The 27,436-nt window shown below is 34.3% G+C and overlaps 1 protein-coding gene across 1 annotated transcript; it reads left to right on the top strand.

Annotated features, from left to right (window-relative positions):
* Positions 1-5,421: 5,421 nt before the first annotated feature.
* On the top strand, positions 5,422-15,888 carry dpep1 (dipeptidase 1). The gene is made up of 10 exons (XM_065261856.2): positions 5,422-6,132; positions 7,507-7,633; positions 7,715-7,847; positions 9,341-9,491; positions 9,905-9,974; positions 11,792-11,968; positions 13,843-13,927; positions 14,048-14,123; positions 15,433-15,568; positions 15,657-15,888. The coding sequence occupies exons 1-10, from the start codon at positions 6,011-6,013 to the stop codon at positions 15,828-15,830; spliced, it is 1,251 nt and encodes a 416-aa protein (XP_065117928.1). The 5' UTR covers positions 5,422-6,010; the 3' UTR covers positions 15,831-15,888.
* Positions 15,889-27,436: the final 11,548 nt, after the last annotated feature.

Here is a 27,436-nt window from a genome sequence, read left to right as displayed (position 1 = left end):
AAATCATTAACTTGTATACTATTTAGTTCATCTTAAAATAAAAAATAACTTATTTACCACCTGATACTCAGAGGATCCCAAATGACAGACAGGACCACTTTTAGTAGTACAGTAAAATATTTAAAGGGTCTGTAAATGATTTTTAGTAAGATGCATATACTGTTTCATCATGAGGAGAACATGGTTATGATGGGAATCAGTGTGGTAACACATATTACAATATTTCAGAGAAATGTCTCAACATATTTTTAGTAAAATACACATATTTAATCAACTAGGAAACCACTACAATGCTTTTATATAAAGCGATTTACAGTGGATTAAATCAATAGACCAACATGTTTTATCAATATGTGTGTTTGAACTGACACAATGCTTAAACTACAGGAACACAGTTATGCTTTAATTTATGTAGCTTATTAAAGGGGTCATATGATGTGATTTCACACTGTAAAAAAAAACTTTGCTGCCTTAAAATTTTTTGTTAAATCAACTCAGATTTACAAGTCATTTCAACAGAAATTAGTTGTCACAACTTATAAAATATAGTTGAGAAAAGTCAACTTAAATTTATAAGTAATAACAACTCACCTGTAGTTATAACAACTCATCTCTAGTCAAGATAAATAATAGTAAGTTGAAATGACTTGTAAATCCGAGTTGATTCAACAAAATTTTTTAAGGCAGCAAAGTATTTTTACAGTGCATGTTTTTCTTTGTGTTAAAAGCTGTTTGTGCACTCTAAAAAAATTGTTTTTTTTTCAACCCAGCATTGGGTCAAAATTGGACGTGCCCAGCCCAGTCTCACGAAATTTTGTTATATAGTCACCTAATTTTTTTATTCTTTTTTCATGATATTATCATGAATTTTCGTGTTTTTTTGTGAACGTATATTGAATTCCTGTTTTCGTGTGATTATCACGTATTATTGGTAACTCAACGTATTGGTTGTTTTTGCATTTAGCCCTGTTTTACTAAGAGTTTTATTTAGTGTTTTAGTTGGTTAACTACGTGTGCTCTATCACATCATTTAAAAGTCTTTATTGTGTGTTTAAGTGTTTATTGGCGGTTGTCATGACAAGATTTGTGAAGGGATGTTACAGTATGTTTTGATATTATCTTGTTTTAGTTTATCTGTTGCTGGAGTTGCACTTAGTTAAGAATTACAACATTTGAAAAGCATTTTAAACAACCATGATTTCTATTTTTGTTTATTGCCTCCATATTGTTGTCAGTAAGTGCACATCCGTGCAATCGTAGTATGACTTTGTACAGGTTGGTGGAGTATGTACACATATAATGTGGTTTCACAGATTAGTTATTTGAATGGCCTTGTACGAAGAATTTTTGCCATACCCTATGTTTTTGTGAGGCGCCGCCAATGATACCTACCCAAACCCAACTCTAACCAGGCGACTAAATCAGAAAAAATTGTATAAACCAATACATAAAGTGACATTCTAATGCAAGTACCAAATCTAACCCTAAACCGAAGTGACAATGGCTTGAAAATAGAAAAGCTGTTGAGTAACCAATACGTGATAATCACACGAAAACAGGAATTCGTTATACGATCACGAAAAACGTGAAAATTTGTGATAATATCACGAAAAAAGAAAAATTACGTGACTATATGACAAAATTTAGTGAGACTGGGTAGCCAGCCCACTGGATTGTAATTTAACCCAAAATACTGAGTTGTTTACATCAAAATACTGGATTGTTTTAACCCATTGTTGGGTCAAATATAAAAATTTTCCTGTTTAATGTCAACCTGTGACTTCTCTTCCGAGGGGCGTGAATTCAAAATATGTGTTTGGAGTATCGTGTGTTGCTCTTCATGTCAAAATATGTGTTTGTTGCGTTATGTGAACCGACTTTTTCGTTGGATAACTTCTTTCCTGAGGATCAAGGGATAGAAAAGTGTCCATCAAATGAACACTTTGGGATCTTGCCAGAGGTAGTAGGTCATCTGGGTACTTTTCGCCTACTGTTTTTCGAATGCTTTAAATTCGTACAAACAACTCGCCTCGCCTACTGCTTTTTGCCTACTATATAGTATGGAAGTAGGTAGTGATGCACCGATGTATCGGCCGCCAATATTTATCGGCTGATTTTTGATGAATTTGAAACCATCGGCATATCGGCAATAGCACGAGAAAGGCCGATACCGATTGTTTATTAATTAACTGCATAAAGAAATCCATTATATGTAAAAAAAAAAAAAAATGAGTTAATGTTGTTAATAAAATAAATGCTGAATAGCAAAAACCACCTTTGAAGGTTGTCATGCTGTCTTATTATATTTGTTTTAGCTTAATTTGTGCCTCTCTTATTATGTTGGTCAGTTGAATGTTAATTAGATCCAATCCATGTTCAGTAAAAATAATTTGATGCAAAAATAAACTAGCTAATAGACCAACTGTATAGTATTGTATACAAGTGTTTAATATCGGCATCGGTATCGGCCAGAAGTTGTCTGTTTAAATCGGTATCGGCCCAAAAAAATCCTATCGGTGCATCCCTAGAAGTAGGCGGTTTCAGGCGCAGCCTGAGCTATGAAGAATAATTGTTTTTTAATCTTAAACGCAAAAACACATTGCATTACACCAAATAATGTTCTTATTAGCAACGTCCACTTTAACTTGTTAAGATTTTGGTGGTGTTGTTGTTATTGAGAAAAGTTTTAAGCTTAAAGTTCAAAACGTTCCACCAACCAAAGCAACACTTTGAAAAGCGTGTTAACTGATACAGAGCATCAAGGAACACGGTCATGGTTTAACAACCTATTTCAGTAGCTGCCTACAACATTAAGCCCACATTGAAAGGCCGAAATAGAAAACTGTTGATGAAATAAAAAACAGGCCTGTAATAAAAATGTCTGAATGTGATCGGGTTACAGACTTATCTTTCTCAAACTGAACTGGAATTTTACAACGTCAGTTCAAGTGCATTACTCATTGTAACGTGATTCAGCATTAGATAAGATGTATATCAGAGGTTTAAAAGTTTAAATGATCTGTTTTGTTCATTGCAAGGATGATGCCTAGTTTGAGTTAACAGGAAATGCTATATTTAACATGCGTTAAACTGATGTACATTTGCTCCATTTTGCAACCAACGCATAGACCTTTACACAACTGTGTCATAGGCCTCACTCTGGTCCTCTGATGGTGTAGTCGCCTCCCATCTATATAGGCTAACTATTATTAAAGATCCTGTGATGGATTTGGTAATAGAACAGATATAACTTGCTTTTTATTAAAGTGATAGCGTAGTAAGTCTTGTGAAAACTTTCAAAATGATTTTGAGTTGAATTCAAAGTGTTACACAAACATACATTGCATAAACATCCTTTTGGTTTTATATCAGTTTTGGGAAATCTTGAGAAACAAGAGCAGTGTCACTTCTTTATAAGTAATATAGGGCCGTCAAAAGATTAATCCCGATTCATCGCATACAAAATAGTTTGTGTTTGCATTTTATATTTGTGTGTTATTTGTGTGTAATTATTATATAGACACATACATGTATAAAGTGTATAAAGTATAAAGAAGTCTTTATCCATCTAAAATCATTATGGGCCCTATCTTGCACCCAGCGCAATTGACTTTGTCAGTGACGCATGTATCATTCGTATTTTGCACCGGCGCACAGCGGGTTTTTCCCTCCACAGATGCACGTCGGCAAACAAGGGAATGAACTTGCGCTCCCTGGGCGGTTCAGCGCAAAAATAGAGGCGTGTTCCGGAGCAAACCATCCCTTATGCTATTTTGCAGTTTCAAAAAACAATTGCGCAACTGACCAGAATTTTTTTTTAAGTCAGTGGCACGTTGTTCATTATGCTATTTTAAGGGCGCATGCTTGACCATAATGTATAGCGTGCACAACGCGCACACACTTTGCTTATCTAATCTACACAGATGCAACAGTTATTTTTTCAAATCATAAATTGTTACACTAAAAAATATTAATACACGAGATAAGGGAAATCATTGTGGTGAGCATTGTGGTGATAGTTTTTATTTATTGTGTGGCTGCGTTCAAAAATTCTCATGCAAATAACGATTAAAATATTTTCATAAGTTTGTTGTGGGGCTGTATTACGTTTATTTTATGTAAATAATAATTCAAATGTTTTCATAAGAAACCTTAATGTATATGAACTTGATTTGTAAGAGTACTTTGGGGTTGGACCTTGCTTGCGTTTCTTGGGTCCGATTTCAAAGCCCCCAAACCCTTTCAGCGGTGAGGGTGGACGCAGCGATGTCCTCTGCTGGCGTCTGTGTAGAGGCAGATACACCTCCCGTTACACGGCGTGCACGATTTATGCTGGCAAGCTTGGGATTCCCCCGTCTCCTGACATCATTGTAGCGCTTGCCACAACGATGGGGATGCCAGCTGATGAGACAACTGTGGGTATTTCCTCTCACGCCTGTTTAACCGACGCTGATTTGGGCGGGTTTCTCCTATCCCCATACAAAACAACTTCTCTGTCTTTGACTGCTCTTACAAGAACGTGGGTCTCCTCGGCTGTAAACCGCTCCCGGTGTACGCCTGGTAAATCCGTCATAATAATAGCAACCCGCCATGGAACTTGCACATTTGCGTTTAAAAGGAATGTTGGATAGCGTTCTGATTGGTTTATTTGACGTTATGCCCAAACCACACCTATGAATAATGAACCTACTTCAGACCAACCCCTTATTGATTTGCACCCGGCGCAAGAGTTATTTCTCACGCCGGGAAAATAGCAACATCGCCCAAGATCCGCCCACAAACTCACTTGCGCGTTGCGCTTCACACTTGCGTTTTAGATCGCTAAAATAGGGCCCTATGAGTCTGAGTCATTTATAACGTACATTTACAATTTTAAAACACTCGTTAAACAAAATCATTCAAAATATTCTTTATTATCATGAAAATACCTGAAAGAATTTGAAGAACAGCGATATAAATATTCTTATAGACATTTACTGGAATAGTGTTTGTAATGCTACTTCTTCTGTGGCACAAATGGCGTTTTTGCACAAGAGCGCCCTCTTGCTTCTGTATTTGCCCGGATTTCACCGTAATTTATTTTTAATTCATTCATTGAGAAATGTATTTGCACAATTAATCGTTACAGCCCTATATATATGTGTGTGTGTGTGTAAATGTTTCATGCATGTGTGTGTGTTTATATGTACAAATAATTACACACAGTGCAAAAACAAACTTTTATTTTATATGCGCTTAATCGCGATTAATCTTTTGACAGCTCTAGTAATAAACTTGAAGGGTCAGTACCCTTTAAAAAGATCCTAATATGTACCATTTAGGTATAGATATGTGTACATCAGGTACCAATATGTCCCTTTGAGGTATTAAGATTCACTTTTTAGGTGCAAAGGTGTACATGTTGAAAGGGTGTCACATTTAATATAAAATAGCATTGAAGTGGTTTTATATCAGTACGTGTCAGGAAAACTTATTTATATGAAATGGTGTGTTTGAAAGCTATTTTAAGTATGACCTTAAGTAAGTCGATCATGGGCGTGTTCCCCAAAAGTATTGTTAGCTAACTATTGTTACCATTGAACTCTATCAGTGACGACAGAACTTGTGACCGTAGTTGCTTTTAGGAAATGCACCCAACTCGAACTCATGCTACCGTTGATCACTCTCAATAAGACACCGAGTGACTTTAACAGGTTAATGCTTTACTGAAGGCACATGCCGAGGGAACACCTTTGAAGACAATGCTCTTGTTCTGAGATGGACTTTAAACACGGGCACAAAAAACTCTCACTTTTATCCTGACACCATCACATGTCCACATCATTAAAAACTTTATAACCATATTATACATTAACCTTGTTACTATAAACTCACCAGAATGTTAACTTAAGCACTTACTGTACTTTACATCTGTACATATAGACAGAGAGGAGGAGAGAGGAATTATATATTTTAGAGATTAGAGAGATATATATGATCAACATTTACATTAAAGGATACAGAACATATAATGACAATGGATTTGATCAGGACTGTGTGTTTGATGCTCTGTGCTTTTACAGTCAACTCAATTGCAAATGAATTGAAGGACCGTGCGCTGAAACTGATGGCGGAAACACCGTTAATAGATGGGTAAGATCTGTCTGTCTGTCTGGGCACATAACGTAGTAAAATATGGCTAAAACAATCAACTGTAATCTTACATACTGTATACAATTCCCCAAAAAGTATTTGGACACTTTGCATTAAAAATGTATAGTATGTGTGATCCAGTCTGGTTAAAGTAATTTTTTGTAATTTACTGTTTTTTTACATAAAATCATCCTGTGAAGATATAACCTTAATATCTTTCACACTGACTGAGTAAGAGATCATGTCAAAGATTAAAATTAAAAAAAGAATCGCATACAAAATAAAAGTTTGTTTTTGCATAATATATGTGTGTGCACTGTGTAATTATTTTGTATATATAAATACACACACATGCATGTATGGATATAATTATATTGTACATATATTATATTATATAAATTAGTGATGCACCGATGTATCGGCCGCCGATATTTATCGGCCGATTTTTGATGAATTTGAAATTAGCGGCATATCGGCAATAGCACGAGAAAGGCCGATACCGATTGTTTATTAATTAACTGCATAAAGAAATCCATTATATGTAAAAAATGAGTTAATGTTGTTAATAAAATAAATGCTGGATAGCAAAAACCACCTTTGAAGGTTGTCATGGTGTCTTATTATATTTGTTTTAGCTTAATTTGTGCCTCTCTTATTATGTTGGTCAGTTGAATGTTAATTAGATAAAAGCCATGTTTCATTAAAAATAATTTGATGCAGAAATAAACTAGCTAATAGACCAACTGTATAGTATTGGATACAAGTGTTTAATATCGGTATCGGCCAGAAGTTTAAATCGGTATCGGCCCAAAAAATCCTATCGGTGCATCCCTAATATAAATATATATATATATATAAATAACATTTTTCTTAAATTAATATATGTGTGCATTTATACACAATAATTACAAATAAATTTAGCAAACACAAACTTTTATTTTGTATGCAAACTTTTTTATTCACGATTAATCGTGAATCTTTTGCCAGCCCTTATTGAAATCAATGCTCCTTATCTCAAAATTACATTATGATATTTTTAACCTAGATTTCACAGACCGGTCACACATATACATGTGCATATTACATTTATTACTAAATGTCAATATTATCTTTTTGCATTTTTTTTTTGCGCATACACTGTAAAAAATATGCAGCATGAAGTTAAAAAAAACCCTTAGTTTTATAAGTTGACATAACTTGTAAAAACAAGTTGAAATTGTTTAAAGTAACATAAAAATATATGATGATTTGACAAAATGCAGCATTTTTACAGTGTATAGTACTTATAGACTAGGATATACTGTCATATTTTAGCTGAAAAGTGGACTAAGATTTTATGTGCTGGTTTTAATGACACGAAATCTCATAAAACAGGCACAATGACCTGCCCTGGCAGTTAAGAAACAAGTTTAATAATCAGCTCAATGAAACGAACCTGTATACGCTAAACAGCACTCACACCAACATCCCAAAAATCAAAGCTGGACACCTGTCGGCACAGGTACGTGAATACATCCACATATAAACACAAGAATAAGCTATGTGACGGGTTAATCTGACAGCGTCTGTTTTTGTTGTGCAGTTCTGGGCTGCTTATGTCCCATGTGACACGCAATATAAAGATGCAGTCAGACAGACCCTGGAACAGATCGATGTAATCCACAGGATGTGCCAGAAATACCCAGAGGTTTTCACGTTTGCTGCTAGCAGTCAAGGTAAGAATACACTTAATACCGTAGCAACCACATCCTTATAACCATATTATACATTAACCTGGTTGTTATAAACTCACCAGAATGTTAACTTAAGCCCTGATGACGGCCTGTTGCTCTTAGGAGAAGAGAGAAATTATATATTTTAGAGATTTGGGAGATATATATATTCAATATTTACATTAAAGGAAACATATGATGACAATAGATTTGATCAGGACTGTGCGTTTGATGCTCTGTGCTTTTACAGTCAACTCCATTGCACTTAATACCGTAGCAACCACCCAGATTACCCTAGCAACCACAGAGAAAAGCCCTAACATGATGTACATTGACCTTTGTTCTTAAAGGAATAGTTAACTCCAAAATGAAAATTAGTTCATGTTTTACTCAAGCCATATTTCTGACTTTCTTCTTTTAGCCAAACAAAGAATTACATTAAATAACATCCCGGCTATTCAGCTTTATAATGGTGGATAGTGCCAACAGTATCCAAGGCAACATGGCTAATTCGTGTTAATTCATACAGCCACATTTGTAAATTTTTATATGATTTGCTTCTGCCCCGTGACGTTGGGGTTGGTTTGGTTTTTTATGTTAATTGTATGTTTTTGTACATTTCACTTCATACAAATTTATACAAATTAGCCAACTCGTAAAATACGTATTGAAATCAGGCTGGATAGTGCCCCACATTTAAAGCTAAAAAAAATCACATTCATCCATCAGAAACTAATTCATAAAGTTATCAAATGTCTTGAGAGGTAAAGCAATGTTTTTTTAAGGAAACATTTATTTTTCACATTTTATAAACTATGGCTGTATGCGTGTTAACGAGAGATTTGAGGTCAGGTGGACAGCTGACCTTTGACCCAACATTACATAAACCCCTCAGAAGACATTTAATAACGGTATGGATTAGTGTTGGATGGATGGATTCACTTTGTGGGGCTTCAAAAACGGGGCACTATCCAACGGCATTATAAGCTGAAAAACACAGGGTATTATTTAATATGCCACAGGTCTGTTGAATGCTGAATTCTGATTGGTTGAGAAATGTTCTGTGGGTATGCATTATTTTTTGATAACCGCACCTCTAACTTGTCAAATGTCTTAAAAATAGGCAAAAGAGCAATGTTTGTGGTAACCGTGGTTGACTCCGGTCCTTTGAATTATTTGAAAATAATGCATACTCGCGGTGTAACTAAAATATCCAGCATATTAAATCGCATTTTTAAAGAAAATTTCTTACATACTGTTCCATTAATATCCTAATGATTTTAGCCATAGAAAAAATCAATAATTTTGACCCGTTGCAATGTATTGATGGTTGTTGCTACAAATATACCTTAATATACCAGTCTTAAATATACTTAAGACTGGTTTTATGATCCAGGGTCACATACAGCTTGAGGGTGAATAAAATATGGGCTACTGAAGTAAAATGATAAACTAAACTAAACTAAATGATTATCTTTTTATATTTTCATTTGCAGATATAGAGGATGCCTTTAAACAGAATAAAACGGCCTGTTTAATTGGTGTAGAAGGCGGGCACTCCATCGACAGCAGTCTGGGCACACTGCGTCTAATGTACCAGCTGGGCGTGCGATATCTCACACTTACACACAGCTGTAACACACCCTGGTGAGTGACTTCATGTTGCTTACATCACTGCATACTACTAAAGAAGATACCGGTTGGTCCAGCAAGGTGAGGAAATTACAACATTCATTCAAGGATGCCATAAAGATTTCATCAGCTTGAAATGAAAGCAAACCTGTATGTAAAATTGTTTCCGAAAAAGCTTTGTGAAGCCGCCTTTCCCACCGTACTGACGATCTGTAATATTCCAACACGTGCAAAAATACCGGAAGCGCAAGGGAAATTCCAGCTGATCCACAGAATTTACATTCACTTACTTAGAAATCTACACTAGACTTCCAAAGAAATAACAAAAGCCACGTTACATGAAACTAGTTACCTGATTAGGGAAGGGGTTTTATTTTCAATGACCTTTTTTCTTCTTCACCAAATTTCTGGTTTCACTTCCTTTCTAGGGTAGACAACTGGCTGGTGGATACAGATTCTGAGACTGCAGTGCACGATGGTTTGTCAGAATTTGGCAAGGTTAGTCAGTATATACAGTAGGGATGTCCCGATCCCACTTTTTTATTTCCGATCCAATTCCGATACCAGAATTCCGTACATCAGCCGATACCGATATCTGCCCGATACTATTGTAATTAAATGTGTATAGTGCTTTCTGCTACATCTAGTATCATTTTAAAAATGTTTAAATGTTCCTTCACATGAAGCTATTGAGTGTATTAGGAAAACTTTGAATATAGTGCATAAAATGTTTATGGTGCTTTTATAATACGTTGTCCTTTTAATAGCTTGTCAGTAAAAACCCTGGCTAACGCACATTTCAGAATTGGATCGGTCATGTTGTCGGTCCTAGATCCGATGTCTGATCCAGCCAAAAAGCCCGGATCGGCCTCGATACCGATCCAGCATATCGGATCGGGACATCCCTAATATACAGCCATTAAAGGTGCAATGTGTACATTTTACTGGACTAAGCCATTGGTTACACTTTACAATCTCACCACTAGTTAACGCTAATATCCACACACAGCAGCTGTAACCTTTGCTGGGTTGTTTCAAACCAAAATGCTTAGCTGTTTTAACCCATTGTTAGGTCAAATATAAAAAATTATCTGGTTGATTTAAAGGTGCAGTGTGTAATTTTTAAAAGAATCTTTTGACAGAAATGCAAAATAATATACAAAACTATATTATCAGGGGTGTATAAAGACCTTTCATAATGAACTGTTATGTGTTTGTTAACTTAGAATGAGATGTTTTTATCTACATACACCGAGGGTCCCCTTACATGGAAGTCGCCATTTTGGGCCGCCATGTTTCTACAGAAGCCCTTAAATGACAAACTTTTTTTACTAAGTTGTCTCCGACGATGACATGTTTGTCCGGTGGTGGCTACAGTAGCTTCTCTATGTGTTTCAAAAGCGAGGTTTGAGTTGTGGACTGAGCCATTGGTTGCAATTCAACATTTCACCACTAGATGCTGCTAAAATTTACACACTGCACCTTTAACCCAATGGCTGGGTTCGTCCCTTTTTGACCCAGTGCTGGGTTGAAATGGTGTTAATATTTTATAAACTTATCAATTTAACAGTAAAATATCACTGAACACAGGAAAGGCAAGCCATCTTTTAGTGCAAAATAATGCTTGGGTATTTGGACACTTAAGCCAGACATAAAATTATATGAATATTAAAGCTGTACAGTATGAATTAGCAAACCACGTTTTTTTTTTCAAACAAATTATTTTCAAATATCCAGATATCAGCATTTCACTGACTTGGCTATACAGTTTGATATATTATTTAATGACTTTCAAACAAAATCTCATGTCATGCAATTTTACTGTCAGCCCAAAAATAAATAAATAAATGAAACCAAATACTAATCACTGTTGCTTGCATTGTGAAATATCAGACATCTCACAAATTATTTTGACAAAAACGACATGCAACTAAATTCAAGTTAATTTTCAAGATCATTTGAAGGAAACGGGTACACGCGTTTTCTGTGTGTACGTTCGTTTTATGCATGCATTTTTGATAAATGATCTTAAAGATTAAATGTAGGATGGTTTTTAAGCAGCATTTTATAAATGAGGCCCCAGAGGCCCTATGGCTTGCTGAGTTTTGACCTGGTTGTGATGTTAGGTTTAGGGGTGAGGTTAGTGGTGGTTTTCATTGAGGTTGTGACTTCCCTACTACTGTATACAGTAAGTGTGTCTAAAGTGTCCAAATCCCCTTAAACACCCACCGTGTCTTTCGCTTTATTATGCTACATACTTTCTTATGGTTGTGTATGGATGTTTATATGGTAAACAAATCCTTTAACTCTCTCAGCAAGTGGTCTTTGAAATGAATCGTATTGGAATGTTGGTGGATCTGGCTCACGTATCTGAAAAGGTGATGAAGCAGGTTCTGGAGATCTCTAAAGCCCCCATTATCTTCAGTCATTCGTCTGCATACAGCATCTGTCCACACAAGAGAAATGTTCCTGATGATGTTCTTCGAGAAGTGGTGAGTCAACAACCACTTTATAACCTCCAGAGGTCCTAATGCATAAAGATCAAAATTACACAATACGTTTTACGATTGTATAATGAATGACTTACTGTCATATTCATAAAAAGTATCAATATGTTACTTATTTACTTATATAAAAGCAGCTATAAAAGATAAAACACGGCCTTCAGAGAAAACACTTTGACCGTCAGAACATTAGACTTTTTTGCTCAGGTTTTATTTAAATTTCACACAGCAGAAATAAATACAAAGTCAAAAGACGAATGTTATCAACAATTTGCGTAATCACAAGTTTCAGCTTTTAGTTAGAACCCTGAGGTTAACCAGCAGTGCTCCAGAAGCCGTATTTCACTTCATAAAGAGAAGTGAGATGTCATGTACACACACAACAGTTTTTACAATGTTTATTACAGCAAAAAAAATAATTTACCTGGCCAAAAATTTAAATATGCTAAATATACATTTTGTAGAAAGTGAAACTTAATTAAATATATTTGAAAATAGATTTAGTTTTAACCTTCATATATTCACATATATTTCAAAATGTATATCAAGGGCAAGCAAATACATTTCTAATTTTACAACCCATATGGCAAGAATATTTATTTTGGCCAAAATATATGCTTAATACAAGTGTATCTTATAAAGTATATTATTGAAGTTGAAAATATATTTAATTTAAACCTATTCAAACCTGTTATAAAAGTTTTGTAACATTTTCTTCCAATGCAATGTGAATATATTTCCTTGGTTTGAAATATGGAGGGCTAAATATTTTAAATGCTTTAAAATATATTTATTTTTAAAATATATTTCAAATATACAAAAAATATATTGATGAAAAATATATTTTTGTTAAAACATTTTTCAAAATGTAGTTTTTGCCATTTCTTTGTATATTTTGTAATGTATTTTAAATATATATTTTTTTACCTATGGGATTAATGATGTATGTTTAGAAAAACTACAGCAAGAAATCGAATATCAGGCATTCAAACAAACTTTTGACCTGTAATGACCCGTTTTGAACTTTAGCGAGTAACTCTTTTAACAGTTAATATGAATGATTTGTCTTTCTTGTTAAGTGTGGGTGTTGTTTGGGTTACAATAAAGAGATAAAATTATGCCATAAAGACTTAAGGGTGTGACATTCTGGCATGGGACATTTATAGTCAATTATAACATTTATGCAAAGCGACTTTCAGGGAATGCATTTTATCAGTATGTCTGTTTCCTTAAACCTTTGACATTTTCAATTTAGCAACCACCCAGAAAACTTTATGGAAACTTCTTTACAGGGGAAAGCTATTTTACTTTGTTGTTTAGATGCATTTGTCAGATGCTTTTATCCTAAGTGAATTACATTCACTGTAAAAAAATTCAGTAGAAATTGCAGCTGGGTTGCCGGTAATTTACCGTAGATTTAAATTCATGTTTTTTACTGGCAATATTTTGTTCAAAGTTAAATGAACATTAAACATTTACAAGTCTTTGTCTTTACAGAGTAAAACTAAAAAAACAGCATCAAGCAAAACATTCTGGGAAACAAAATCTGAAGCAAAAAACAGAAAAAGGTTGATGATGATTTCTGGTTCCCAGAATGCTTTGCATGAGGCTGTTATTGTATAGTTTTATTCTGTAAAGATAAAGACTTGTTAATATTTAAAATTTATTTAACTTTGAACAAACTCTTGCCAGTAAATAACATAAATGTAAATCTACGGTAAATTACCGGCAACCCAGCTGAAATAACATTGTAATTTCTACTGATTTTTTTTACAGTGTTGCATTTAAAAACACAACTTATACGTTTTTAATCTATGTATTGTTAGCATCATGATCATATATTAATTTTCTTTAATGTTTAGAAAAACAAGAACGGGATTGTCATGATCAATTTTTATAATGATTACGTCACCTGCCAGAAAGCAGCTAACCTCTCTCATGTGGCTGGTAAGCATCTACTCAACAAGTACATCTACCCTGATCTGCTGCCTACATTAATAAATATTACTCTATATGAATCATAACATTAACATATATCTACATTTTTACCATACATGCACATTTCAGATCACTTCGACCACATCAAGAAAGTGGCCGGCTCTAGTATCATTGGATTCGGAGGAGATTATGATGGCGTACCACGGTAAGCATGGCTGATAAATGATCTCAGAATAAAGGTATAAAGCTGTCACTGGGGTGGTGACCTTTAAAAATGCAATTTTGATAAAAAACATAATTTGAATTCCCTGTAGGTTGCTTTGGATAAAAGTGCCTGACAAATGCGTAAAACTAAAAATGTTTTGGCCAAATTAAATCTGCAGTAAAATGTGGTGTTGCATTTATAAGAGTGAATTGCTCTAATGTGGGACATTATTTTGAATGTCAAACTTCTGTGACATATTGTGATGTGCCAAAATATTAAATGCACACCCAATACCATTTAAAAAAAAACTGGATGTGTCCTAAACAAACCAAAAGAAGAAAATGCAGATAACACATTTATAAAAGTAGTTATAGACAAATTGATACTCTTCCTGCAAGTCGTCTGAGAAAATCTGCAGCTTCCTAATGTGGGACAGTGGACAGTCTTTGATAAAAGACCAAAATCAACTTGATTCATGTAAAATAGTAAAATCTTCTTAACTCTTTCCCCGCCACTGACGAGTTATCTCGTCAATTAAAAGAAAACATTTGCATGAAAAAACGTGTTCCTGATGAGTTTTTATGGTTATCTGTAATACCGCGATTATCCACTTTATAAATCCAATTTATAAAAAAACTGAAGCAAAAAAATATTTATTAATTTAATACTCTCTGTACGTTTTGATAATCGTTGAATCTGATTTTTAACAAAATTCCTTCACAAAAATGCAATTATTTCAGCTTTTTGCTAAAAATGTGGTAACACTTTATTTTACAGTGTCTTTGGTACACAAGTTACATGTACTTATTATAGTAATAATGTTTAATCAAGCATAATTACATGCAACTAACCCTAAACCAAACCCTGATCCCTACCCTAACCCTATAATAAGTACATGTTGTTACTTTATATTACTTAGTATTTAATTATATAATTACACTGTAAAAAAAAAAAAACATATTTTAGTATAGTTTATAGCAGAGAAAAAGATATAGATAGATAAAAAAAATTCTCTCCGTTTTGTTTGTTTGTTTGTTTATTGTTTGTTTGAAAAACAATGCTAGCGGGCAAACTTTTTAAAAAAGCATGGCGGGGAATGAGTTAGGTAGTAAATTCTCTTGAATAAATGAAACATGGATAATTGAACTTTATCAGACAAAAAATACAATATGATAATTGTGATGTCCCACATTAGGGCAATTCACCCTACTGTATGTAGCTACTTTATGCCATTAGAAACACTTTAAGACTGAGAGATGAACAAATCTGTATAAATAACCATTAATAAATAATGCATGCTTTTGAATAGTGTACCAGATGGTTTGGAGGACGTGTCAAAGTATCCTGACCTGGTAATTGAACTTCTTAGGCGTGGTTGGACAGATGATGAGATTAAAGACGCTCTGGGAAGAAACCTGCTGAGGGTGTTCAGAGAGGTTGAGAGGGTAAACACACACAAACACATAACAGTAGGCTTTATTCGCTCAATATACTACCGTACGATCCCTAACGGTACCTTTTATGTTTCAATAGGTCAGAGACAGCCTTAATGGTGTCACGCCAGACGATGTACCCATCCCTCTTAAAGAGGTCCAAAACCCCTGCCGGACCAATTATGGTTATCCAGATACCCAAAGTTCAGCATGTACACCGTCTTTATATCCACTAGTCTTAGCCCTGACACTGCTAACCAAGATACTTGTGTGATGGTCGGACTCCTGTAGTTGACTTCTGTGTGGCTAATAAAGATCTTTGATAAAGAGTTCCCAATAGATGTTGCTCATTAATTTAGATTAAAATGTTTTATTAATTAGTGAGATTTTATCCAGCCTAAATCAATTAAAGAAACAATCTGTAGGATTTTCAACACTAGAGGTCACTATTTCACAATAACAAAGGCGAAGCTTAATGACGTTATGCAGGAGAGTGGAACGATGGGTGTTGTTTTCACCATCCAGAGATGTATTATATTCGCTAAACATGTTCATTGATGAGGTAATAAATTAATGTTTTGTTTGATCACATTATTTTATGCCGTAATGAAATAGCTGCAAGGCACAACAGCAGTGTGTTAGATGCTGTAACCACCACTTATCCACTCGTGTTACTACAATCCTTGGGATCTTTTGGAATAGGTACACAAATCCATGAAATAAAACACCTTGTGCAAGTGGTTTTTGCATATTTTATTACAAAAACCGTACATATTATGGCTTTAATATGTCACCTACTGTCCGATTCACTTTTTTACATTTCCTTTGGGGTGTAAGTGTGTATTAGTACATGTTAACATTATGCAAAAGGTACAAACCCCAAACACATTGTATTATACCAAATACACTAAATAACCTTGTCTTTTGCAATAAAATAGATGCTGTTTAAAGAAATACAGTTTTGAAATAAATACTGTACTGTACGTTTTGTTTGGAACCCAAAATGTTCTCCATGTTGTCATATCATGACTGGGCACACTGACTGAATCTTCAGAAAACAATTCACAAATGTTTTTTCTATGACATTGTGTAGCAAATTTATTTTTAGTAGTATATCAGAAATATTTTTTCCTGTTGAAAAACTGGAATTGTGACTTAATGAATAATGAGATTTCCAATAACACCTGAATGCAACCGGTTAAAGTAAAGGGTGTGACCCAGATGAAAGACAGAAGGAAACAGAAACAACCTCAACCAACATGAAACAGAAGAGCACATGGCAAACGACACAACAACAACACAAAACAATGAGCTCATACAGTAAAAGGGACAACCAAAGCACGCACATCGACCTCACATCGGTGCTCGACAAGAAATCATATCAGAAAATGTAAATGAAGTCAAGTCAGCATACAAAAGCTCCAAAAATGGTCAAAGATTTATTTAATCAATAATAACTTTCATTTGTCTTTCAAATTACAGTATTACTGGCAACAGTCAATTAAATGAACATGAAATATTTTCAGTCTGTATCTTCTACATTAAGTTACTTGCAACCAGCTGCATAATTACAGCACATTTTTGACAGTGTTGCAATTAATAAGTTGAGACTGAGTTGTGACATTTCCCGTGGCTATGCAATAAAGGTCAACGTGGGCTGATCAGTCTTGGTCATGATGTTCGACCAGACTTCCCTGTTCCGATCTCCCCTTCCTGGTTTGCACCATACAACTGTCTAAGCATAATTATTTATATATCCGTATCCAGACTTTCCTCCGAAGGGACCGACCGGCGATTGCTCTACAGACATGTTTGCTCAATAGCTGCTCATGCGATTATTATAGACATTATCTAACGTCTATTAGGTGACTAGTGCTTCCTTTCTGCTTCCCTATATAATGTGAAGTCTGTCTAATAAACGTTGGTCTATGTTTAAATGGCATTTGATGTCAGTGTCCTTCATAACCTCTGATATCAGAACTCTAAAGCTCAGTTCAGACCTCCTGACTAGGAAACATATTGGTTAGAAGTTACATTCTAACAATATATAAACATAAATTTCAAAATTAATTTCAGGGGCAACAAATGCATGTCTAATTTTACAACTTATACACGGTTTCAGCACTAACAACATAAACAAGTGGTTTTCGTATTCAAGACGTAACTTCTGGTAAACTCTGCTAAGAATAAATAATAACAAAGTACTTTAAACATAGTTTATTTATATAACAAGCAAATAAACAATACGTAGATTACAGGAAACCAAAACATTTGTTATTTTCGATGAGATATTTGTTCAAGAGTTCAGTTTAGTAACTCAGATCATTAAAAAAACTGAAACCGGAAGTAAAGTTCGGACCAGACACGTATCGCGTCACCGCACGTGTGTCCGATGAATTCGTCTATATGGCAAAAATATATTTTTTTCCTGGCAAAAAAATAAAATGTTTGTATAAAATATCAATTATAATTATATTTTTGCAGTTGAAAATATTTACAGGTTTGTAACGGAGTTTTCTTCCAATGCAAAGTGAATATAAATACTTTAAAATATATTTATTTGTAAAATATATTTAAAAATACACAAAAAAGTCCAACATAAAAATACAGTTTTATAAACATATATTTTAATACATTTATTTTTGGGCCATTTTTTTTGTATATTTTAAAATATAGTTTGAAAATAAATTTTTGCGTTATGGGTCTGTCAACCCTCAAAATGTGCTACATCAAAATACATGTCATTAAATACTTTTACTTGAATTAAGAAATAATAATAATAATAATAATTCACAGCATTAGTCAAAAAGGAAATTTTCTATGAACCCATAATGGTATTGAACTGGATCGCGGATTAAGCTGTATTTCTAAAGTCGAGCTATCTGTCAATATGATGTCACTGTTTATTAAGGATTGTTTCAACATGTGCAAATATTTGTGGCATTCAATGACACTTGTATTTATAGCCTGAGGATCCGAAACAACAGCTTTTAATGTTGAACTACCAAGGAAAGGGTTTTGTGGTTAAAGTCAGTTGCTTGCAAAACTGGTTTGCGTTGTTCCGATATTCCCTTGCCAAATCAGATATCTACAGTGTAAACACAGAGAAAGTTGTTTGTTGAGCACATGAATAGAAAACATGAGTGTGTCACTTTTGCTCTTATTGTAAAATGTAGTCAAACGCGCCACCCAGCGGACACACTGCTGAATATCATAAAACAACAGATGATAAAGGCAGGAACACTTAAAACAAGTAAATATGATATATTTTATTAATTATTAGTTGTATGGTATACTGGAAAACCATAGGCCGGTGTTGCAAATTGTATTTATTTCACGAAACAAACAAAACATTTACGAATCTTTTGGGCCAAGTCACGTGATTTTAACAAACGAGGCTTTACTACGTCATAACTGTTTTGAAACGTTTCGAAAATCCGATGGTTAACCACTAGGGGGAGTTAATCACAAATGACCAGTATGTCTAAGGTTAGCTGAACTAGGATCAATTTAATTATGCAAGTTTATAAAACATACATCTTTAAGACTGATAACCATTTTGCCTTCTTTAGGTTTATAGACAGATTTGATGACAAACATGTGCATAATTAAAAGAGAATGAGTTAATGATCTGTTTGCCCTAAATAAAAAATATATATATATTTAATGGCTTTAATGGCTTGGTTAAATATTTTTGTAAATGTTTTTAGAAAAACCTTTCAAATTATTTTGTAAAAAATGTAATATGTTTGGACGGAGATTTTGTTGCTTTAACAATGTTTTTACCAGCAGGTGGCGACATATTTTGGTGTTTCGAGCGCTTCGAAACAGTGAATCATTTTTCAAGCAATTGGTTCAGTTGATTCGAATCTTCGAAAAGCTCGTTTCTCCCATACCACTATACCCCTAAAAAGAAGTGAAATAAATGTATATATTTTAAATTCATGCATATGCCAGATGCATTTATCCAAGCTAAAACAAAATTGTGTGTTCTCATGGGAATGTTTGGGGTTTTGCAAAAAACAAACAAACAGAATCTACTATAGATTTCACAATGAAAAAGCCTACGAGCTCTAAATGGATTAATATGCATTTATATGGATCAACCTTACAGTCTATGGGATCAACAGATAAAAGAAAAGACCTGAATATACTTGAGAATGATTCATGACCTCAGATAACACAGCAGATGTGTAATATTCATGCTTGGCTGCCAATCCAGAACTTTGAACACACCAGATCAGATTCCATACATCTGTGCTGTGGATATAAATGATACCGTATGCCGCTTGTAGAGAAGAGGATTCTTCTTACTTTTCTCCTCTGAAGTCCTCTGATTAGTTTTTAGCTTGACGGACAATCATAATCATGGTTGACAGATTTTTTTTATTTAACTTAAGACAAAACACCTTTAACAAACGTAATAACAAAAAACAAAACAAAGGAAAAAACAGGGTTCCCACACCTTAGTTAACTTCAAATTCAAGGACCTTTCGAGGACTTTCCAGGTCCAATACCCTCAAATTCAAGAACTAAATGTGGGGACACATTTCAAGTAAGAGCAAGGTTTTTAGATACATTGTTACAGTTCCCTTTCGAGGGAACTCGCGCTGCGTCACTGCGGTGACACTTTGGGGACGCCTCCAGGGGTAAGTGCCTCTGAATGTGTATATCAAATTCAACCAATGGTGAGGCTTAACGACAAAGACAGGGTGACGTGGGAGACAGGAAGTATATCGCTATCTGAAATATTGCCAAAGACGGCATTACAGAGAGAGTAAGTATGGCAAGAGAGACGCAGCGTCTCATTCCCTTCTCAAGGAACAACAATTACATACGTAAACCGAGATGTTTTTATGTGTCAAACACAACTATGCAAAAAAACATTTTGGTATGAATCAACATTCGCATACAGAAGATATAACCATTTAAATCGAACAGTTTAGCACGTGTGCTTAAAAAGTCTAGAATTTTATGATATTATCCTACACTACACAGGGAATAATATGGATTTTTTTCTAGAAAACTTCTTGCATAAAAAAGATTCAAGCACTTTCAATGACCTGTATCTGTATATTTTTTAAAAATTCCCATGACAAGCAATGCACATTTATGACGCACAAGACACACATGACACCCCAAACATATTTTTTGCCACTAGATACTTTTAATGATGACATAAGGAGTCTAAAATATTAAGATCTCCTAGTATCCAAATTCAAGGGTCGTTAGCAATGGGAATTTCTGGAACCCTTTGAAGATACATCTTTTATAAACTCCCAAAAGATATTAAATTCTTAAAGCATATGGAGCAAATCACCTTCAGATGGTTAACGTCTTTGACATTTAGAAGATATTGCAGGATTTAACCTGTGAAGTTTTTATGAGGAGTGTATATTTGATGTAAAATATTAGATTGGATTTGTCCATGTTTAGTAGCTATTAATGTAGTTTGCATTGCTTCCATAAAATACTCACACTGTCCTAGATTTCCCATTTTTGTTTTTAAGAGCATATTATCAAATGGATATCAGTGTTGAGTGAGTTACTCAAAAAAGTAATTCATTACTAGTTACTAATGACATCTTCAATCATGTAATTAGATTATTGTACAAATTACTTTCTTCAAAAAGTATTTAATTACTTATTTTTAATTACTTTCTAGACAATATTTAGTAAATGATACAAAGATAGGCTTGAAACGGCTCAAATAAATCATATAAAAGTACATGAATTATTCAGGTCACACTTTTTAAGGTCCAATTCTCACTATTAAATAACGAATAATTATTTTAGCCTCACTATACTCCTACTGCTTATTATTACTTAGTAAGGTAGTTGTTAAGTTTAAGTATGGATAGGAATTGTTTAGGATTAAGGCATTAATATGTGCTTTTTAATTATTAATAAACAGACAATATCTCAGTACACTCTAAGAAAGGATTTGTTCATTTTTAACACATTGTTTTGTGAAATATTTAGGAATTCTCGTGAGATCAGGCTGGTTAAAACAACACAAAAATAACACAGAGATGTGTCAAGTTAAGGACAACACATTAGATATGAGTCCAATACAGAAATGAAATTATCGGTGTGGCAATTGTGCACAGTGTAATAATACAATCAAAACTTCTGTTTTCTGGTCGAAAACATCAAATTCACTCTGTGATTCAATATCCACGTGTTCTGTATTATGTGGGAGAAATGTGGACAATTCAAACAAAGGATCAGTGAACATTCGGAGAAGTTTTGTTAAGAGAAAAGCTATCACGTATCCTGTTGCTGCTTATTTCCTTTCTTCTAACCATAATGTATTGTGTCCTCACGGGTTTCTTGGGTATTGAAAGGTAGTGACATTGAAACCCTTTTGTTAAGACGTGAATTGTTCTTAATCGTTACTTTGACAACTTTATCACTGGTTTATTACCTTGGTATTGAAAATTGTCTCATATTAAATGAGTCCTTGCATTTTTTGACCTTAGATAGCAACTCGATGCTCATTAGAGAATCATTAACGTACAAGACCTGTAACATCCCTATTCCTCCCTTTTATATTATTGTCAACTATACAGGGACAACAGGGTTTTCCCAGAAAGATAAATGTCTTAAAGATATAGTATAAAAAGAGTTGATTTGATTCCACCTATAAGCAAATAGTGTATGAAGTATTATCGTGTTTTTAGTTAATATGGAATGGATGGCATTTTATCTTTCATTGTTCGATTATTTTCCAGGTATCTACCGGTTAAGGAAGTAACTAGATCCGAAAAGTGGAACTTGCGAAGCTAGACAATAGAGACAAAAATTTTGAAGTTTCAGTCCACCTTTCTTTTATCGCGCTTGAAGTTTTAACAGCTTTACTCTGTAGGGTTTTTATTTTTCTATAATAAGTGATCGCCTTACCCAGTTCTTTAAAATAAGCTTTGGGAATGCTCAGAGGAAGACATTGAAATCGTTACGTATATTTAGGTAAGATGTTTATATTTATAACATTGATTTAGCCAATTAATTAATTACATTTTTCATTTTTGCATATGTTATTTTATACTGTTTGTATTTGTAGTGTAATTCTTTCTAAACATAACACCATATGTCAGACCGATATGAATATCTAATTACCTAAAACTGTTAAGTCACAATTTCATAGGCTTGATTATGTGTTTAATTATGTGCTTCACTCTTATAATTTTATTTATATATAAATGCATAATTTGTAACCAGACATTTAATAAACATACACTTTAAAAAATACTTTGCTGACTTTTTGTTAAATCAACTCAGATTTACAAGTCATGTCAACAGAGATGAGTTGTCACAACTTATAAAATATAGTTGAGAAAGTCAACTTAATTTTATAAGTTATAACAACTCACCTGTAGTTATAACAACTCAACTCTAGTCAAGATAAATAATAGTACGTTGAAATCCAAGTTGATTCAACAAAAAAATTAAGGCAGCAAAGTATTTTTTACAGTGTAGTAAAGGTGTATAGAAAACAAAATTTTTTGATTCATTCAATATATTAACAAGTTCTCAGCATAGAGAGATATTTTTAATACAATATAGTGTCTAACTTATTACAGTATAAGATCTTATTGAGATAGCAAGCGGTTCAACATCCAAGGCAAATAATAGGGGTGAAATTGGACACCGTTTTTTACAGCCCCTAGATAATGTGATGATATAAGACATGACACCATTTGAACATATTTGTGCTTTGGGTGAATTAAAAATAGCTTTTAGGTAACCAAGGAATTTAGGTCCAAAACAGGAAAAGTAGGTTAAATTCTATCAAAGACCTTTTTGGCATCCATAGACAAAATAAACATGGGTAATGTCTGCTTCTGCGCAACATCAGTTACATGCAGGGCTTTGAACCAGAACGTTTTCCCAATTGGTTCGTTCCGAACAGAAACAGTATTTTAGCGTATTTTAGCGTTTTTGGTTCAACCCTAAAATTGACATTCCTGAACCGGTTAGAACACAAAAAATATAGTTCCCGAACCGGTTAATAATGTTCCATGTTAGCCACCCTAGCTGTGGGAAATACAAATAAGTAGGCTGATCATTAGGACATTAAACTTAAATTATTAGTCTACATAATTTTCATCAAGTCTTTATCTTGTCATCAAACATTAAAAAAGATGACATTATGTAAGCGGCATAACTGTAATTCAGACACGCATGCCTACAATTGTAGAGTGCACTTAAATACGCACACACACACAGACGGAGGACGAATTCCAAACAGCGCTTCGGGAAGAAGATGCCGCATAAACAGTCGCTCCACATAAAATGAAAATTATGTTGTTTTTCAAAGCTTTATTCACCAAATGACTACAGTATGAGACACAGTAGTGCAACTATCTCTCTAATTTATACATGAAGAGTTCTGATCTTTGAAGAGTATAGGGATAATCACGTTTGATTGGAGTTGAACCGAACACATTTAACCGCATGTGCGTCTGTGCATACAGAAAATTGCTCACTTTAGGCCTTTTAGCGGTTTAATTGTTTAAAATCACTTAAGTGTTAACATTTGCAAGCCTTTGAAACACGTGCAAATGATCAACTTTCACCTTATTTAAATGTGCGTATTAATTAGCAAATTGCATGCAAGCCGAACCGTGGGTTGTGATCTGTACGTTGCGATCCGTTTCACAACTAATTACTAAAAATCAAACATCTTGAGATACTTGGTAGCCTACAATATTTACCTCTTAAGATTGAGCATTAGAGACTTGGGCTTGAGTAGGCTACTTGCCGGTGGCAAGCTTCTCATTTCTCCGTTGAGTCAACGATGACCGGAAGTGAACTTCACAGAGTCATATTGCACAAAAGAACAGAAAAAATAATGGTATTATTTTTTTAAATAATCGTTTCTGTTCCGGAACATATATTTTTGGAAAGTTTCTGGTTTTGTTTCTGTTCCTTGCTAAACATCAAAAGTTTATGTTTTTCGTTTTCATTCCGTGAACCGGTTCAAAGCCTTGGTGACATGAAAGAGCCTTCTAATGTTATCAAAGCATTGTCTGTTCATAACGAATCCTGTTTGATCTGAATGAATGACTTTATAATTGCTTTTAGTCTTAGGGCAAGCAATTTAGTCAAAACCTTACAGTGTGCATTAAGAAGACTTAAAGGCCTACAGTATTTATATTTATTCCTATCTTTATTTATCTTTAGTATTATTGTTGCTACAGTAGCTCCAAGGAATGTGGAATTTAACCTCTCTCGAATTATTATTTAATTAAGTTTGTTTGAAATTATGATTATTTAATCAAGTTTGTTTGAGAAAGTTAAAAATGCCATCTGGCCTTGGTGTCTTATTATTATTTAAAGCATTAATGGCCCTAAGTACCTAATTCTCTGATATTTTTGAATCCAACAGTTTATAATCTTCCTCATCTATTTTAGGAAGCTGAATTTTACTAAAACATGTGTTAAGCACTAACATTTTCCTAGTTATAATCAGCTTAATATAACATTTCATAGAAATCTTTGAATACATTATGCATTAGCTTAAGGTCTGTTTTCCTTATCTGACTGCATAAATATATGTTGATCTGAGTCTTCCTATTATTTTCCATGACAACAGTCTGCTTGTTTTATCTCCGAAATATAATTTGTCCTTGCCATTAAGGTCCAGCTTTCTGAGTATGCAAGTTATTATATAAAATCCTTACTGTGAATTTGGTACAGTTTAAATAAGACGTTCCTGCAAAGTGTTGTTGTGTGTAACCCAATCCATATTTACATGGAAAAAGTGAATAATGATCGGTCAAGGCATTGGCTTTTCATCGGATTGTCTTTTCATTTAAGGAATAAAAGTATTTATTAGCCGATTGCCACTGCAATATATCGGTCTTTCACTAAATAAAATAAGTTCAGCAAAGCCTTTTGACCTGGCCTTTTTAAAGCCTTTTTAAGGAACCACCCCAAACCCCAGGAAACACCATAATTCACATCTTGACATTGTTAAGTGAAGTGAAAAAATACAGAATATAAAATATAAAAAATTATTGTATACACATGATTCTTATTTGAGCCTACAGGTTAGATATTTCAGAAAGGGCTGGAAGAAGAAAGCTGAGCTGCAGAATGTAAGTAGACCCTAATGTTGAAAAACTTTATAAGGTTCTCATGTATCTTTCTGTCTGCCTACTTAATCAAATTACAAGTAACCTGAGAGCTGGCATAAGAACAGGTTGAACATGACAAACAAACTTGATTATACAAGAGTAAAGACGTCCTCTATACAACAAATGTCCCAGTACACACTGGATAGCAGATGTTGTTTACTAGAGGTGGCCAGATCTTGAAATAAGGGGTTGCCACAGGTTGCCTATCATCTGTCTTCATGAGATTATAACTAAGCCTTGATATTCATTTGTCTGTGAATCAAGAGCTAAGGATTTACAATCTACATACTGAAGCAATAAAGCCACAATATGCTAGACATTTACAGCTACAAACTCACCCTATATGTTATGAAACAATTTCTAAGCAAAGTTTAGTGTTTTATAAAATGCAACACCATTATGATAAAATACATTCACCTAAAGGATTATTAGGAACACCTGTTCAATTTCTCATTAATGCAATTATCTAATCAACCATTCACATGGCAGTTGCTTCAATGCATTTAGGGGTGTGGTCCTGGTCAAGACAATCTCCTGAACTCCAAACTGTATGTCAGAATGGGAAAGAAAGGTGATTTAAACAATTTTGAGCGTGGCATGGTTGTTGGTGCCAGACGGGCCGGTCTGAGTATTTCACAATCTGCTCAGTTACTGGGATTTTCATACACAACCATTTCTAGGGTTTACAAAGAATGGTGTGAAAAGGGAAAAACATCCAGTATGCAGCAGTCCTGTGGGTGAAAATGCCTTGTTGATGCTAGAGGTCAGAGGTGAATGGCCCAACTGATTCAAGCTGATAGAAGAGCAACTTTCACTGAAATAACCACTCGTTACAACCGAGGTATGCAGCAAAGCATTTGTGAAGCCACAACAATGTTGGGACATTCAGATGGTGATGAGAACATGGATCCATCATGCCTTATTACCACTGTGCAGGCTGGTGGTGGTGGTGTAATGGTGTGGGGGATGTTTTCTTGGCACACTTTAGGCCCTTTAGTGCCAATTGGGCATCATTTAAATGCCACAGCCTACCTGAGCATTGTTTCTGATCATGTCCATCCCTTTATGACCACCATGTACCCATCCTCTGATGGCTACTTCCAGCAGGATAATGCACCATGTCACAAAGCTCGAATCATTTCAAATTGGTTTCATGAACATGGAAATGCGTTCACTGTACTAAAATGGCCCCCACAGTCACCAGATCTCAACCCAATAGAACATTTTTGGGATTTGGTGGAACGGGAGCTTCGTGCCCTGGATGTGCATCCCACAAATATCCATCAACTGCAAGATGCTATCCTATCAATATGGGCCAACATTTCTAAAGAATGCTTTTAGCACCTTGTTGAATCAATGCCATGTAGAATTAAGGCAGTTCTGAAGGCGAAAGGGGGTCAAACACAGTATTAGTATGGTGTTCCTAATAATCCTTTAGGTGAGTGTATGTTTCATAATTACATTTATCATGAATAATTATTATACATGGAATAAATTAATAATTAATATGGACAGTAATATAAGTTATTTAATTGGTTTGTTTTGCAGCTGCCAACACAATTGTGCATTAAAACAGAATGTAAATAATGTGGTCACAGTTGGACATATATATATCACCATATTAAAACAGCTTTGAACTGTTTTATAACAAAACAATCCACCACAATTTCATTGTCAAACTCAAGGTCTGTTGATATTGTCTGCACATTCTGTTTGGGGTCCTTGAGTTCAAACAAAC

The sequence above is a fragment of the Paramisgurnus dabryanus genome, chromosome 2 (assembly GCF_030506205.2).
Source record: "Paramisgurnus dabryanus chromosome 2, PD_genome_1.1, whole genome shotgun sequence".
Taxonomy (NCBI): Eukaryota; Metazoa; Chordata; class Actinopteri; order Cypriniformes; family Cobitidae; genus Paramisgurnus; species Paramisgurnus dabryanus.
The sequence above is the reverse complement of the archived record's forward strand: the minus strand, read 5'-3'. Positions and strand labels throughout refer to the sequence as shown.

Bases quoted from the DNA above. Each gene is read 5' to 3' on its own strand.
- dpep1 (XM_065261856.2), top strand. From the start codon at position 6,011: ATGACAATGGATTTGATCAGGACTGTGTGTTTGATGCTCTGTGCTTTT. The intron at 14,124-15,432 runs GTAAGCATGGCT...GCTTTTGAATAG, and splicing joins GATTATGATGGCGTACCACG to TGTACCAGATGGTTTGGAGG. The intron at 15,569-15,656 runs GTAAACACACAC...ATGTTTCAATAG, and splicing joins TGTTCAGAGAGGTTGAGAGG to GTCAGAGACAGCCTTAATGG.